Source organism: Scatophagus argus, chromosome 22 (assembly GCF_020382885.2).
Source record: "Scatophagus argus isolate fScaArg1 chromosome 22, fScaArg1.pri, whole genome shotgun sequence".
Classification (NCBI taxonomy): Eukaryota; Metazoa; Chordata; class Actinopteri; family Scatophagidae; genus Scatophagus; species Scatophagus argus.
Window position 1 is genome coordinate 7,009,242 of NC_058514.1, and position 18,114 is coordinate 7,027,355.

The 18,114-nt window shown below is 41.9% G+C and overlaps 1 protein-coding gene across 1 annotated transcript in view; it reads right to left on the reverse strand.

The window, feature by feature from the left end:
• exoc4 (exocyst complex component 4) overlaps nt 1-18,114 on the reverse strand; it is a 100,214-nt gene that overhangs the window by 47,100 nt on the left and 35,000 nt on the right. The window contains exon 11 of the mRNA XM_046378470.1: nt 16,573-16,669. Coding sequence (XP_046234426.1) covers nt 16,573-16,669 — 97 coding nt within the window. The remainder of the gene's footprint in view (nt 1-16,572; nt 16,670-18,114) is intronic.

An 18,114-nucleotide genomic window follows, 5' to 3' on the forward strand; every position in this document is an offset into this window, starting at 1 on the left:
GTGCTGGCCCGTCGCAGTGTGGTGCAGACCAATTAAAACGGGAGAGATTGATGACCAGGGGCTCTGAGTAGTAGCAGCAGCAGCAGCAGCACTAGCGGTAGCAGACAGCTGCTTCCTGCAGACAACAGGAAATGAGATGGCCTTGTTTAGCTGACGCTGCCAACACCAACATCACAGAGCCTCAAAGACAAATCACCACCTTACTACCGCTGCTGGCCTACTCCTCCATCTTCCTACTGCGTGTTCTACACCCTCCATCTCTTTATCTCTCTCTCTAATTCTACCCAAGACAATGTCTCTCATTAGGTTTTTCTCTGAGAGTAATGCAGTCAAGGTATATTCAACTAAATACAGTACGGGAACCAAGTACCTATGCACAAAGACAGACTCTGTCTCTATTATGTGATCCTAAACTGCCACATAAATCCTTCAGCTACCACTTGTTTGGTGTTTTTCACTTTCTCACTATAGTTTTTGCTTTCTGCTTCTTCTAATTCAGCATGCCGGTGAATTGAGTCCCTGTCTACAGCCCATGTTTGAAATCATTAAACTCACAGTTGTGTGATGGGTCTCACCAACGCTGCAAAAATTCTCCACTCCACCAAAACTTGGTTTCAAAGACACAAACCTTCCCTGGCGCGTTGCCTAAGGCAAGAAAATCATAGCAGCAGGGTACAAACCTGTCCACCGCGGGTTCATTCCCATTCACAATAGCTTTCAAAGTTTCAGTGGACCAAATCTTTTTATTTTTGAAGGTCTGTCACTGAAGTATGAATGTATAATAGGCTGTCCCTGCTGTCAGCTGAAACAAGATTTTTTTTGTCGAGATAGACTCAGAGATTTACTAATGAGTCTGTAAATGGGTGGTGAAGATCAGTTATCATGAGCAATAGCAGCATCAAATAGTGGAGACAATTATATGCTACTTAATACGAACTCCTAATTTGTCTTAACGTTATATGCAGTTAAGTTCAGACTTTTAGATCCATCCGGTCTTCATTAAAGTTGGAGACGGTAATCACTGGAGAAATCGGTGAGAGGAAGCTACATTTTGAAAGTATCCAACCGAAAAAATCCTATTCCTTCCCTTCGGGCCTCCCTGCAAAGCCAGTCCTTCAGAGCACATGAACGTGCGCTGCACTGACTCCACCGGCTGCCTTGTGACTCTCATTCATACATATGAAAACATCAAAACACATGACAACATCATAACGACGGTAAACAACAAGTGCCTCTCAACCACTAATAGTCACAATATTTTAAAACCTGAAGCATCTGAAGTTGTATTAGTGCTTGTTATCACTGTCTTATTTTAATTTGAGTTTTTTGTATAAACCTTCCCAGTGAAAAATGTCCCATTCACTATTAATGGAAGCTAACTGTTGGCAATTTTTGTCTTTTCTTCTTTTACTATCCTATGAATGGAGAAGGGCAGAGGGAGGTTCAACTCGCACACACGCTACATTGAGCCATTAGGACCACAGAGTGGCAAAGATGCCTCAATCTTACAATGGGAGTCTGCTGGGCCTAAATTACTCCTTTTGTGCTCACTGTACAATGTCAGTCAGGGAGGCAGGTGGTGGCACTGTTCATAGCTGGTCCCATGTTGGTGTATAGTCTCCTCAAATGCCTACTTCCTCAATAACAGGCAGCGGGTTGCTTAGTTCAGACACACAAACACACACACACACTATTCTCTAGTCTGATAGGCAGGTGCACACAAATATCTGGTCTGATTGTACTCTGCTTAACGCTTAAGCATTTAAGTGTTCATCTCCTCCTTTTAAAACGAGTCTGAATAATGAGCCAAGCATGAAGTGGTCTCCCACAGGTGACACTTAAAGAAACAAGGGGAAGGGTACTGCCTTACTAAAGTAAGGTAGGGAATGAAAAAACAAAGCAAGTAGTCAAGAATACAGGAACCAACACAAACTGAAACATAAAAGGCCTTCAATTCCAATCCAACCAGGATCATGGACTAATCATACAGTTCCTCTAAAGATATCTCTAAAGAAACCACCGCCAAGTCCACACGAATGTGGTGCTTTAAGGTGCTAAAGCTAAAGTGCCTTTATGTACATGTTCCCTTTCGGCCTGGGCATCCAGAGGAGTAGCATGGTGACCCTCTATGAGAAACTTGGTGTTAGTTTCTCTCTCTGAGTTAATTCTCAGTTTCAGAATAATCTAAAAGACTTCGGGGTCAAAGGATGAAGAAGGAGAGGGAGAATTTGGACCTAAATAAAGGGAGCATCGACAGTACGCCATGATGATGCTGCCTTAACACAGAGCCACAGAGAAAAAAATTACGTATGTAAGTGCTAAGCTCATACAGTTTTTTCAACAAGTCTTCTGGCACAGGCTCATATCTTCTACCTTTCAGAAAAGTCAGTGCATGTGCCTCACTTTTTAAGAAGCAATTTACAGGAGCAGGACAAGAGGCAACAGATTTAGCTTGGGTGTCAGGTCCCTCTTTTCTCACCTTAACACTGACTCACACACACAAAAAAACATATTCTCTTCTAATCAGAGTGGATGGTGATGATATAGTCTTTTTTGAGCTACCAAAGGACACTCATGGTTCAGTGAATGACTCAGCAAGACTGAAATGACAGCTATCCCTGGGAGAGCTACGTGTGAAAGCACTTCTCAATTCAACTGAAAACTACTGAGAAAAACACTTAACCTGCACACAACACACAAAGTGCTGGCAGCAAAGATGGACACGAGGAGTCTATTCTGGCCCAAAGGGAGGGGGGACTGAATGGAAAGTTGCCCTAAAAAAAGCAGGCAATTCGAGGTCAAAAGGATTGTTATGAGGAAATGGCACGGTTTCGATATTTACTCAAAAAATACAATAGCCACAGTTGAAGGAAAGTCATTCTGCTGAGTTATATATAAAAACAATTTTGCACAAACACCACAAAACTAGTTCCACATTTCCCTTTCAGGTATGTGTGTGTTACATACTGTATTTTTTTTCACATACCAGCACTGCATACTGGCAATTCACGCTATCATAGGAGGTTGATGTATTCGTTGAAACACGACTGCTACAGTCGATGAGCCGTTTCACATCACTTTCTCCTCTGATTAAAAAGGAAAAAAAAAACACTTTATATTTATAACTTCTTCTCCTTACTGTATGCCCTTATCTCCTACCCTCCATCTTCCACCCTTCCTTTTACTCCTTTCGCTCTCCCCTGCTGTCATCTCTGGTCTCTTATCCCCTGTAACGTTCCAGACTCTTCCCTCTGCCTCATCTTTCTCTCTCACTCTCTTTCCCCTAATTCCCCAGCCTCTCTCTATTTTTACCACTCCATTGCTGTTATCTCTCCATGGCACCGTTTCAATACCACCCCCCCCCCATTTCTTACCAAACCTGTCCCCCATCCCTCTTCTCTCTCTCTCTCTCTCTCTTTTAGCCCTCCATTCCATTTAGACCTTTATGTTAGCGTTGGACTTTCCATCCTGTTGCGTCCAGGTAGTAAATTGAAATGGTTCTGGGGGCTCTATTGAAGCCTGATTGAATTTAAAAAGAGAAAGTGCCATAAAGAGAACTAGTGGTGAGAGGTCTGTAATACACTGAAGGGCTCCCCAAGCTATGACAGTGTTGACAGGAAGAGGCAGGGGGAGGAGGAGGGCACGGGAGGTGAGGACGGGTGGAAAGGAGAGATGTAAGAAAAGCATGGAAGGTGAAGAGCACTGAGGAAGGACAAAGTGAAGGTGGAGGGAAGCAGAGATGGAATGAAGGACAGCAAGAAGACTGAAGAAGGGGGGAGAGAAAGATAGAGAGAGGGAGAGGGAGAGAGAGAGAGAGAGAGAGAGAGAATGGATGTGTAAAACTCTTCATCGGCATGAAAACCAGCCTATTACCCATTGTGCGCAGGGAGATAGACAGAAACACAAAAACCCTCACAAGCATGAACCCTTGATAGTGACACCTCACAGAAATGCCTCAATCACAGTTTGCATGGCCTGGAGGGAGCGAGGTGACAGGTCTCATATTGGAGACGGCCAACAAAATGCAATTCCAGGAAGTCAGCTCCAGGGCTGTGTGTCTGTCATACCTACAGCTCTGATAATACTCCCACACATCACATTACAACTGCTGAAATAGCCACCTCTCAGCATATAGGGCATGTACAAAATGAAGGTGAATACATGCCGTGTAAGTATCTGCACCCACGCAGACAAACACACACATCCCTTGCACATGCAAGTCTCGTTGTATACATTACTGCCAGGGGAAATATGATGTTAGGGGTTAAATTATTTAGTGATCCTTTCAAGCCTGCTTGTTCTTGTGTCATGTCTTGGTCTCTGCATGAGTGTGTGTGTGTCCACTTGAAAGGGCTCTCAGGGGAGAGAGACAACCTTGAGCCAGCAATGACCTTTAACTTTGTGTGTTTCACTTTAAAAAGTGACAGGTGTGTGCACTGGCAATGTGTGAGCGGTGTGTTTTCGTGTACACCGCCATATGGGTAAACAGGGAATCTTTCCATAAAATATTTCAGGTGTCAGGATGACCACAGGGAGGTGAGCAGAGGTTGGAGAGAAGAGAGAAGACCTTTGGATACAATCAAATTCCCTGGGGGATACATTTCTCAGACTCACTGAGGGATTCATCATTCACCATCAGATTCAGCAATAAACAAAACCACAGCAAATGAACCCAGAGAACGAAAGTGGTGACAACGTTAACAGATACTGTGCGTCTCCTGCTGTTCTCCACTGGTGCAAGCTTATGCCTCAGCCCGCTACCTTCTCACCATGAAATGTTTAGAATATCAGTTTTTAACAACTGATTTGCATTTGTTTCTTCTTCACACAGCACATATGCATCTACTTTAGTGGTTGTAACATGACACCAGGGAGAGTATTCAACAAACACATCAGTGTCATTCTACATATATGCCTTCATCCTGATCAGTTCCTATGAATAACACTGTATTGCTTCCTGTCTGCAAAATGTGTGACAACAGTCAAGACCATCTGTTGGCTAAAGGCAGGTTTCTTAAAGGTTGGCAGAGACAGAAAGTAAACTTATATATCTGGTACGAACAATTACTCTCCTAAGCCCTGATAGCACATATGTCAAAGGATGCAGAATGCTTTGTTCATACGAAGTCTTTTTAATAAGGCATTTACATTTGGTGACAATTATATGATTACTTGTTCCGAGTTACATCCATTATTAAACTAATAGTGGTAGTCTGAGGTTTCAGCAATTACGGGAATATTTAATCTTCCTGTTTTTCTTACAAAGAGACCGAGGCCGGCAGTAAATGGAGCGGTGAGAGAAGGAGGAGAATGGGAGGAACAACGAGTGATGGAGAAACAAGAAAAGAGGATTAGGCATGAATACTCATAATAATCAGTACACAGCCTGCAGCTATAGACAGACTAGAAAGGCCGAGAGATAGAATGAGATGCATAACATTTAACAACAGCTGGGCCAAAGTTCTATGGCAGATGATGAGATGACCCGCAATCAACAGTAGTACATGACTGACAAGGTAATGTGAAGAAAAGGGTTATCTTTATGGACTAACTGACAGACTTGTTCTGAAAAACTGACACTGCACTGTTGTTACACAACGCTGAAATACTTTGGTATACCTTATAATCATTTGATACTGATTACTGAAACTGAATGATCAAACGGGTAACGTCGGAGTAGAAATGATTTGTCAAAGAAAAGATACATTTTTGGCAACTATTTTGATATTCATATTAATCATTTTGGTCCTATTTAAATGCCCTGTTTAAACTTTCTCACTCCTTTTGTTTCTGTTAATAAACTGAATTTCTTTAATTCAAAGTCTTCGTTGATTAAACCAAGCTATCTGATTACATCACAGTAGGATTAAGGAGATCTAAATGGTCATCTTTAATTATTTTCATCAATTTTTTTTGACATTTTAAAACAAGTCAAGGCTGTTTTGTGATGAAGTTCCAGAATTCTTTTGTGGACCAAAAAACTTCACCTGTCTGTTCACTGGCACGGGGATGAGAAAAAAATGACTGAATTTACATTTCTGGGTTTAAAATTCAAAGACTGTTGGGGAAAAAAAACACCCCAAAAAACAACAGCCCTTCTTGTTCATACTCCAAGTATGATAACCAACTCAATGGACTTATTCTTAACAATTTTTATTCAGTCTTTTTCATTCTGCTATCTTTCTGTGTAACGAAGGCTTTTGCCAGCCTACGTCCTGGAATGCTCTCATTACCTTGGTGCAGTTGCCAAGGGAGCCGGCGTGATATTCAATACTTCTGTTTCCCATCCCTCCAATCTCATTTACACTTGACACCTGACATTTGCATAATGGCCTCGCTCCATCTCCTGTCTGTTGAAATACAGGGTGGAGGTGAGGCAGTTATATTGTGTGTGCATGTGTGTGTGCGCGCGTGTGTGAGCGCTTGCATGCTCATGGTTGTTTGGCTAAGATGGATACATACAACTAGACTGTGTTTGTGTGCGTGTGTGTCGCAGGCAGGGGTTAAATGACTTCCGTCTTAATCTAGCTCATTAAACCTGCAGAGAGCTCGGAGTGCACCACATTGGTTGATTTGGGACAATTTACGGAAATGCTGACAGGAACACGTAAATGTGCATGCTAATCAGGGATGCTGTGACCCCAATCAGTCAGGGACAGATATTAGGGTGTCAGGAAAATTGAAGACAAACATGAGTATTTGTCTTTTCTTTACTACGTAAGCAGTGTGAGAGATTGGTGGAGTGCTATGAAAACAGCACTTTGTCACAGCTTTGGAGTCTTGAACCAAACTTGAGACCTTATACTTGCACTGTGTCCATGTACTCATCTATAATTCGTACAAATACAACCTTGGGTCCAGTTTTAACTGTCTACATTAACACATGACGTGGTGAAACACGAAGTCACTGAAAACATTTGGGTATTCATAATAAATCTGCGTCTTCTCATTAAAGAGGAGTACTATAATCATGTGCAGATACAAAAAACACATTAATACTTAATAGTGGTGTGGTAAAAGCCTAGTATACCTACACCTATAAAACACACACACACACAAGGAAATATGAACAAACTCCAACAACCACATGCAGAGCCACTCCTGACTCCTGAAACTATTCTTCCCTGCATACCTCTGCACATATTATAGAAATAATCTCTCTCTCTGTCATGATATACCAATTTGTCACAAATGCCGTGCCTCGAATATTTATCATGACATCTTTATGTAGCACCCTCCACAAAGAAGGAAAATAATATAATCCTCCCCCACATCCCTTCTAGCCAGAAAGCCAGTGAGCTCGAGCTGAGTGAAATGTCGTACTTAGCAAATTGCATTTGAAACCAGGGGGGAATAAATACTACAGATAAAGACTGCTCTAATGTGCTTAAATCCATTAGAAATCTCATATTCACACATAGCAGAAATCACATTACAAGACGCCCCTAATGTCATTTCACAGGGTTTTTCCACCAGCATTTGCTGCCAGGGTGAGACACTAACATCAAACATAATGGATTTTCGCCTTTTCCCTTCTCTGCGCACCTCACGTCTGTTGTTCATTCCCCGTATAGAGTCTGCTCTGTCCTCTGGTTGAAATTCCCCGCCAGTCGTCACTCTAGTGGATGTGAGCTCTGTTTCAGGTAGATGTAATGAATTTAGCCAAACGGTTTTACAGAAGAGACCACTCACAGACAGAAGGGGTGACTGTGGCAAACATTTTACACGTTTTCTGCTTATCAACCCGAGAGGAAAGCTTGCCAGTACAGTCTTGTTGCAATTTAGTGCCAAAGTGTTTTTCATCCCTCAACTTCCCATGCTTGACTGGCTTCACTAAAAAACAGGAGAGCAGACACGGCAATGTGGAAATACCACGTCTACTTCTGCTTGTTTGGATAACGTTAAAAGTGGAGTGATCGACATCTACATTGATTTTCCATCTTCTGAGGAAAGACTCAAAGTCTTGGAGGGAAACAGGATAGTTGTCTCACAGATAAGTATTTCAATTCATAAACTTTACCTCAAATAAAACATGCAATGAGAGCAGAGTGGAGTACAGGGAGAGGAGAGGAGAGCCGAGCGGAGGGAAGGGGAGGAGAGACTCAATAAACACACTCAATAAGAATCTGCCAGTTTGACTTTTCCACTGGTTGCACACTGAATGGGCACACCAGGACTCTGGCATGACTGGTTGGGGATCAAACCATCACTGATAAGGGAGGAAGGGCGAAAGGGGAGAAATATCCATCTCCTTTTAAAATGTATGCTGTTTCCTTCTAAAAGTTTGAGGTTTTGTCGTCATCTCACGGTCTTTGATAAGTCTTTGATAACTCAATTTGGGCACACGGTCATTACACCCAGAAACGGAAACACTATCTGAAAGAAATAATATCGTCTGATGAAAATAAATAGAACATTTACACCAAAAAGATCCTTTCAAAATCACATCTCGATGAGCAGAGCCAGAGGCCAAATTACCCAAAATGTACAAATCGAAGACAACAGCAACAAATCAACTCTTTGTCCGACAATTGGTTTATTTTCCTTCTATTCACACTCGGAGTGCGGCATGAGTCAAATATGATCATTATGTGGACAGCCCAACAACAAAGCAAGCCGTGTAGTTACAGACAACACAATGTGACACAAAAACAACAAATCATAACCTTAGTTAGCCTGTAGACCTTGACTTTACCCACACATACACACAAAAAGAACAAATATTACCCAACCCCAATTATGTAGTGTGAAACACAATCTTTTTGAAATACCTGCAGTCTGTTTAGCCACTATTGGACTAGATGCTGCACCGAGTTGAGACCTTCTATCTCTGAGAATAATTAACTATCCAGAAAGATGGACTAACTTATGTAACCACCAATTAGGAGATCACAAACATTCCTTTCAGACTGAGATGGAGAATTTTAATGAGGTGTATAATGACTTGTTGATTGGTTGGTGGGGTTTGTTTAGAGACGTACACAGGGCAGATGTAATGGGGAGAGTTTAAAAAACAAACTCCTTTAAACTCTCCCCGCTCAGCTGCCCCCCACTGGCACACACTGTGAATTAAACTATACAATAAAAGAAGAGTGTGGGTATATGTGCATGTCTTTTCATCTGTGAGGTTTGTTTGCCCATGTATGCTTATCTAGAGCTCCCCTTGACAATCAACTAACTCCATTACATGTATACACCCCTTCTCACACACACACACACACATCCGTAAAGGCTACTTCAGAAGCCTAGCCCCAGACAGGGTGAGCAGATCAATCAATTGCATCTCTGCTCCAGCAATCAAACAAGGTTATTATCAGGCAGCAGCTCACCGACCTGGAAAGGCCCGGCCAATCAAAGGCTGCTGTGATGTGGGGGCTGGCGCTCGCTCATGTGACAGTAACACAGAGTGGCAGCTCATGTTGTCAAGGGATAGAAGGATGGAAAAGAGGAAAGACAGACAACTGAGGCTGAATTCAAAGGATAAAACGGAAGGAAGTGTGTGGGATAGCAACAAGAAAATATCTGTGAATCAACCATCTCCAGCACTCTGTCTTCACCTTGACATTACTCTCAGGAGATGGACAGGAGACGATAAGAAAACACAGGAAACAGTACCTTATAAATAGAGTATATCTTTTCTTTTTTCAGGATTGCAGTTCAAGAAGGTTGCAAGCCTGTTTTGTTATCTTTGCTTGGCTGATTACATTCCTGGAAAAAGCAAGAAAATGACAGAACAAAGAGACAAACAGGAGAGGGAGAACGCAACACATCTCTGCATTGTGGTTCAGTAATTCTCTTCTTGGCAGCACCTCCCTCTGGCATTTATTCAATAAGCATTAAGGGCATTCTGTCTTCCCACTTCTGTCCTTTCATAGCAACAGATCTGCACAACCATATTAGGCTTAATTAAATTATTGTACACTCAAAAATTGAGACTTTCATTTCATTAAATTATTGTTGGTCGCACAATACACCAAGAGACACACAAAAACCTACAAATCTCCAGAGAATACAATCTAATCTCTTTCACAAACGGACCAATCAGAAACAATCGGGCACTGTGGGGGGAACAACATTGACGAGGACAGCATGAGTGCGTGAACATCTGTGTGATTATGACCTGGTCATCTGGAAAAGCCTCAAAGACCTAACCATGTGTGTGTTTGTGTCCCCGCACAATTTCTGCATCGAAACTGACCAGGCAACAATTCCGAGTATCCGCTGTTTTTCCTCACACTGACCAAAAGCCACAGGGACCGACAAAGCCGACTTCATAAGAAGTCTACTGCTGAGCGTTCAGACAAACTAGAACCCCTTAAGCTCCGACTGACGACTGTCTGCTTCACATGAGTCTGTTGGACAGGTTGCCCTGGGAACTGAGTCTGATTCCATTATGGGATGGATAAACACAATCAAAGAGTTTATCCACCTTCTATAGCCAGAGAAAAGACCCCCGCAATGATGGATCTAATCTCCTGCACAATACCTGGTGTGTGCGTGCCAATGTGTGTGTGTGTGTTATGCCTACAGTGTGCATGTCTGTCTCTGTGCGTGTGTGTACTTGTCAGACATGAGCAGATTGAAAACTCTGCACCTCACAAGAAAGTGGCTGAAGTTGCACTTCTGGAAAGCGATAAAACTAGCAGTATTATTTACAACACTGTGTGTGTGTGTGTGTGTGTGTGTGTGTGTGTGTGTACTGTCCTGCGGGGAGGGCATCAGCGAGATAAAAGAATAAAGATACTGCGGTGCTGCAGCTTGTGACAGGTAGGAGCACCTGACAGATTCATAGCAAACTGGCATTATGTTACGCAGACATTCAGCAGCTTTCCTTTTCTCCACACACTCTTACTTCCCATCTGTCCTCTGCTCTCCCTCCATGTGTATTTCTTTTAATTTTATTTTGCTAGGGTTTTTTTTAATTAATCTCCGGAAGTCACCATTTAGTAGGAGCACATTTCTAACTTTTGTCTTACGCTAGATTACTTCAGGCTAACTGCCCACTGCAGATGGACCACACATCTTTCTCAGACTCTGGTCAATTTTCCAATACATACTGGTTGCATCCTGCTGTTCAATAGTCTAGCTCCTTGCCATCTTCTCTTTTCATTTCCCATTGTCGACAGTATATTACAGATGTATGAAGACTGTGTATGTGCACATAAACAACTTGACTTCAAAGCAAGTCAATGTGCCACCCAGTTTACATGCAATCTAAAAGCGTGTTCTTCTACATTTTCTTTCTTCTTCGGACTTATCTTGCCCTATTCTCATCCCACCTGTCTGTTTGTTTCTTTTATCATCTTTTCCTTTGTGTTTTTCTTTCATTGCCTCCCATCTGCTCTCTCCTCTCTGTTGTTGGTTGCTTTCTTCTACCTTCTTTATCTCTCTCTCTCTGACCTTTCCAGTGTAAAATCCTCTCTCAGCCTGATTCCCAGTTTTGAATGGGTGTGGGCTGGGAAGAGAGAGAGGAAGAGAGGAAGTGTGCTATTTACTGAGGAAAATCCTCCTGAACGAGTGAGAAAAGATTAGAAAAGAGCGCAAGGGCTGCCAGAGCAAAGCACGTATGTGTATGTAAGACTTAAGACGAGACGTCTGTGCTGCATTTTAACAGCTCTTGTGCAGACACTCCTTTGAGGTGGACTACAGATGTTGTTGTTGAAGGAAAGCTGTAGTCGTCATCAGTAATTATAAAGCTGCCGCCTAATTAAGGGAGGGTTAGGGTTGAACCGCAAATTATTTTTGCCATTTTCAGTTCTGCCACAGTGGGAATTTGTCTGTCTGGAGGAGAACATACACAAGGTAACTCAGTGGGCAACTACAAACACCAGGCTTGTCACAAAATGATTTGAACAACCTGTTTGTTTGCTTGGTTTTTTTTTTTTTTCAGATCAAACAAATCTTGTTGCTGTGATGTATTTGACAAGAATTTTGACCCTGCGCTTTAGTTTCATAATGTTGGTAGGAATACAAAATTCAAATGTTAAAAGAAAGCCATCTACTCGGACTTCCTGTTTGAGAAATCAGCAGTGTGTTTGAGAGACCTCTAAAATAGTTGCTGAAAACTTCCCTATAGATACTCAGTTTCACCTCTAACTCCTGCTCTTTCTGTTTGTCTCAGTCTATGCAAGCTGCTCAGGAGGGGAGTTAATGAGAGTGTGAAATTAGTGCAGAATCATGGTGTGTTTTCGTTTTCACCACAGGCTACAGCAGTAGGAGGCAGAGCCCTTCCGTCCTCTTCCTGTCATCCACTCATCATTCTTTTCATCGCTTGCTCCATTGTCCTTCCCTCTCTACTTCCCCCGAGCGCTCTCTGTCAGTCTCCAACCTTCCGACATTCTTCTCTGCCTTGCACTCTATAATTCCACCATGGACACGGTAGAACCAACTTCGGGAGCTGACCTCGTATGAAATCAAGTATCTGCACATTAACACGAGTACTTTTAAATAAGCTAATGTCAAGAGCGCACTTTATCATTCTAGTACACCTACCAGTCTGATATCACCTGAAGACCAGCAAGTTAATTCTCGGGTTCCTTCATGTTTTGCTGTAGCAAGCCACAGACAAACAATAACTCTTTCTATGTGCGTTCATATACACATAGAAATGGGCTTTGAGTCTACTGGGTATTGAGTGTATTCACTTGCTAATTAACTCAGAAAATACAGCAACACAACAACTCTACTGGACTTCAGGCTTTACTTGCACACTCAAAAACACACAATGCCCCACAGTTATAAACATGGCAGACATCTACAGGTATGGTCTTGCCTGGTCATCCTGTGGATGGTGAACAGGGGGAGATTAGGGGCCCACTGAAGCTTTTCAAAATGCCAACCTCGTCCGGAGCGAGGGGTGTAAATACCACCCAAATGTCAGCAGGAGACCCCACAAGTCAAACTAAATTGGCTGCTACATGCACAAACACTCCCCAGTGTCTGCCCTATATTGTGTGTGCATCTTTAAAGACATAAGCTCAAAGCTCAGCATATCAGATTGGACCGCTACACTTGTGAGGCCACTTATTCAATGACTTAATGCAAGCCCTAAAACGGCTGAGTATAGTCAAGAAACAAGAAGTTTCAGCTGCTTTTTGCTGTGTCAGAGCAAAATTCAATAAAAATATTTGCTGGTGGTGACAAAATAAAGAAATAACGCAACAGATAAACTCAACCATCAGGTAAGCACATGCAAATCTGATACTTTTTGATTTTGATCTGAGGTTTGAAATATGGAAATAATAACACTAACTGTGTCTAGCTCACAAAACAAAGTGCATGGAAAAACTATGTACATACTGTTGGCAATTGCGTCAGAAAAGCATATGCTCTGAGGCAAAATAAACAGCGATAGAAAAGCAGATATGACAAATAATTACATTAGAACAGTTCACTCCACCTCACTGCACACTTTTCATTATAATCCACCCATTTTCTGGCATTTAGCCAGGGCTGGATCGTAGTGGCAGCAGGCTAACCAAGGTAGCCCAGATGTCCTGCTCCCCAGCCACCTCCTACAGCTCTTCCGGGGGGAACTGAAAGCTTTCCAAGGCCAGGTGGGATGTTTAATCCCTCCAACATATTCTGGATAAGAGATACAGATATGCACTTCCGTTCACTCTTCACTCTTTGGCCACTTTTTGACATCATGTCCAAAAAGAATAAACTCACAAGCCACAACCTTCTTGCAGCCCATTGCCCAAATGTACTTGACTCATTGTAGACAACAGAGACAGCTCTCACTGGGGTTATACATGAACTTGCTAGGTCAAGGGAATGGCACTGGCGCCCCATATTTCCTCAGTATTCCACTAGAACCTTCTAGGTGATATTTATGAATAAGACAGACATTCTCCTAGTGAACAAAACATACGAAAACTTGGAAAATGAGTCTGTTGGACAGGATGGAAAAACTTATATTACACCTGAAGTACTTCTGCATGTCTGGCTCTCTTTGGGCTACTTGGCTTCACATTTCATACATTCTTAATTATCTTACAAGCCAATCAAGATGCATCATCTGAGCCATGAGTGGAGAATTTATAACAAGAAATATGAATACTTACAGCGAAATTAGACTAATGCGTGAGCTGAAAATGATATTCAGTGAGACAAAAGATACAATGTAATCACACAAGTAGAACAGAATAAGAAGCTTAGCCTCACTTTTTATATCTGAGCAAATTCCAAATAGTGTGAAAAGGCTGTGGGAATTATTGTGTAAGCTCTTTAAGTGATCTGATTGGTCATTATGCAGGCTGTTGACACATTCTGATCAGATTCTATGAAGTTAACCCTCTCTGGAGTGCAGGAAAACCTGAATAAAGCCCAAAGATAGCTGGATACAGGCATGAAGATGAATCCATAGCGGTTCAACATTACAGCACAATATGTGATTCAAAAAGAACATGACTCAGTAACCAGCAGAATGAAGAATGATCATACAAAATTTCAAAAGGTGGCATTTGCAAATGCTATGGTGCTTTGTAAACTAGATATGAATAAATTTTAAAAAACAAATAAATAAATAAAATACTCCTGATTTAGGATGAGAAAAAGAAATATGCCACCATGAAATATTAAAACCCTGTTGTCTCATGTATGCCCACACACACAACTGATTTCCAGTGCTGCAACCCCCAACTGCTTTTGTCATTAAAGCTGCCATGAGCTGCATGGCTGGCTGCAGGAGGTGTAGTGATCCATCAGCGGCGTGCCAGAGCTTTGCCATTAGAAAACCATCTGCAAGAAACAGCGCTCCATTGGCACTAGAAGTCTAGAGAGGGCAGGCCGAAGGGAGGGAGGAGAAAGAGGAGAGAGCCCTGTGTGCACGGCAGTTTGGTGTGATTGATATGAACCATTACAGAAGACATCGGCGAGGTTGGCAGAAAGCTAGTCTCCGTTTTATTTTTGGTCATTTGTTCAGACAAAAGCTTGGCCAGAACTGCAGTGAGCAGAGGTTGAATGTGTGCGTGTGTGTGTCAGAGAGAGGGAGAGTGATGCATCAGAAGCATCAGTACAGGGACATAAACACAAAGGCAGACAATAGAGCATACATAAACACACGCATGCAAACTGACAAACATGCAGTGCACAGTCCAACTCTCTGGAACTTGCTTTCAAAGAGTATTGATCAGTCAGACAAAATGTAAAATGACAACTGACAGCTTAGGTTAGTGGGGAAGTGATGAAGAGGGAAATTGATCTGAGTGGTAAAATGTAAACTAGCTTAACTGAGTGAATGGGCTGATTTTCTTTTCAACATTTAGTGGTCAGGGTATACATATAATTAAATTGCCAATATACTTGAGCAAAATGATGAAAAACAGAACACCTGTTTCGCACTGTCTGTATTGTCTTTTTGCCTGTATTCACCGACTGTTAGCTGCCTCATAACAAAGTTACAGCCCAGATGGCCTGTGTGAAGCTCTCCAATGGCTCAAAATACTTTTAGAGCACAAACATCTGTTAACCTGCCAGTTTTACACAAATTTAAGCGATAAATGAAGTGTTTGCCAAAAAAGGCACACTTATCCCACCTCTGTGCGTTAAAAACATGTTCTGTGATGTTAAAATTGTACAAATGTATGCCAAGCACCATAGCATGAAAGTAGGAAACATCCCTGTTTAATGGATCCTCGAAGGTAATGTATCACTGCACGGGGGCCAATTCAATTAAACTGCTTCACTATTAGATTTACACTACTCGTCTGGAACCACAGCACTGTATAGAAAGCAACCAGACATACAGGGCATTATGAAAAAGACGACTCTTCAAAATACCCAAATTTAATGGTAAATAAAAGCAAGAGTGGTGGTCGATCCCGGTTCCAGGATGGTATCAACAGAACATTTTGAACTGAAAGTACAGTATATTACATCATTTTTGATTTACGATGTCCAAAACTAAACATTAAAAAGGCTGAAATCAATATATGGTCACTAAGAGGCCATGTAATGTAATTAGTTTACATTTTACTGATACTGAGTCATGTCCTAGTCGTCATTAGTCTTGAGTGGTTTGGACATCTCCCTCTCTCTCACTGACAGACTGGTATGACACCAGTGGCCCTTTCACACATGGACCTCATAAAATTAATGGAACCAACCCAACTTGGCCCAGTAAAGACTGCAGCTTCTGTCATTCATTGGCTTTGTTTTAGTCCTGTCTGATTAAGTGACCTATTGCCGGACATCATAAGTGTCGTATATTAAAATGGCCCTATGTTAAACAAATTCATAGTGGTATTGTAATGTTGACATACACATATCATTCCAGGAAAAAAAACCTTATCAATAATTTAACTGTCTTGAGTCGTCAAATGGTCATAACTGATTTACTGCATTGGAGAGCAACAATAAAGTAACAATAAAGGCTTAAGGTTATTTATAATGCCGCTCAGCTTCATCACATCTTTATATGGTAAGCGGTGTCTCATTTCAGATGAGTGACTACAGAATTCTTGCTGTTTTGTGCTGCTGACCACCTTCCTGGTTCACCAAAGACACATCTTGAAACCATATTTCAAATATTTTCTCGCCGGATGTTGAGTGTAACACTCAGCGTTGTACCTGAGAAGAGGCTGGAAGATCACAGTGATGTTCCTTGCTCCCGGCTTACACACAAATTTCATTTCTCCCCCTTCAATCAGGTTGTCATCGGCGCCACCTGGAACATAAGAGATAGGACCAACACGTCAAAACAGACGTCCAGACATAGTGGCTTTTTGGCAGCACAGCATGTGAAATGGAGATGTGCAAATCATACGTATATCATTTAGAAGATTCAGTTTGTTCTACAGATCTGCTTTCATTGCGGTCACCCAAACTCAGCTAACAATCATTCCATACATCCGAATCCCAACAAACCCCAAGAGTGCTGCTCTGTCAGTGACCCTGAACTCTGATCTTCTTCAAAGGGGCATGCAACAATGATGTTCCCTCCATTAATCACTATTTAAAAAAAAAAAAAACGATCAAAAATTATTCTGAAATATTGTTAAATTTGTAATCAGTACAGGAGCACACCTTTAGCTCAAATATAAACATCATTCAATCAGTGCAGCTCTCCATCACAAATCTAAATGCATCCCACATGCTCATACTCCTCCATGCCTCTGCGTCACTGCGTGGGTGAACCGCACAGCTAACAGGGTTAATCAGAAAATCATTGCCATGTTACATGCTCAGAAAGGAGTGGGGAGGTTGAGAAGGGAGGGAAGGTGTTACCAGGGACGGGGGGGTGGGGGGGGGGGGATCACAGGGGACAGAAAGAACACCGAAGCTCATTACCTCCACTCATCCTGAAGTAATCGATATAATTGATGGAGAAGAAATTTCGTCTCATTGTCAATACAGCAAACTGCAAACCAAAGGGATTGTCTGTCTATGTGTGTATGTGTGTGAGGTTTTGAAAGAATATTATGCTTGACTGCACATGTTTACGTATATGTTCATTTGGTGTTTGCGAGGAAATTGTGATGATGAGGTAGAGCCGTGAGGCGGTGGCATTCCTGCCTTTATGCAGTGCAGAAAATATTATTCATTAGAATCTCTTGTTTTAGATTTGTGATTCAAGTCCCACGGCATTCAACACCGCAATTCAATGAGACCAGAAAAAACAGACAACGCAATAAATAATCATCTGAGTTCAAAAATATTGGAGTTCACTGACAATACATTCACAACTGAGCTTTCTGTGAGAGGCGGAAATATTTTCTAAAAACTTTCTCTCCAAGATTTTAGGAATCTGTAAGAGTAACACCTTCAACACGTTGAGTGCACTTACCTGTTGCTTTCTGCTCGGTTGAAGTGAAGTGTGATGAGTTGTGAAAGGTACAGAGTAAGTTAAATGGAAAGACTGGACGGATATCAAAAAAAGCTGTTGATCCTTGATGCTTTGTGTTCACGTGTGTTCTGAAATGGTGAGATCTTTGGCACGAAGCCTTGCCCTGCTGTGTTCTTCTGTTTCATTTCCATGTCCAATATGGCCTTGCAAAGCTTGTGTGATATAACACAAAAGACACTTTGTCACAGTGCAAGAGCCTGCTCTGCATTTACCTGCGCAGCCTGCCCAAACTTGCATTCAAATGCATATCATCCTATTGTTCCCAG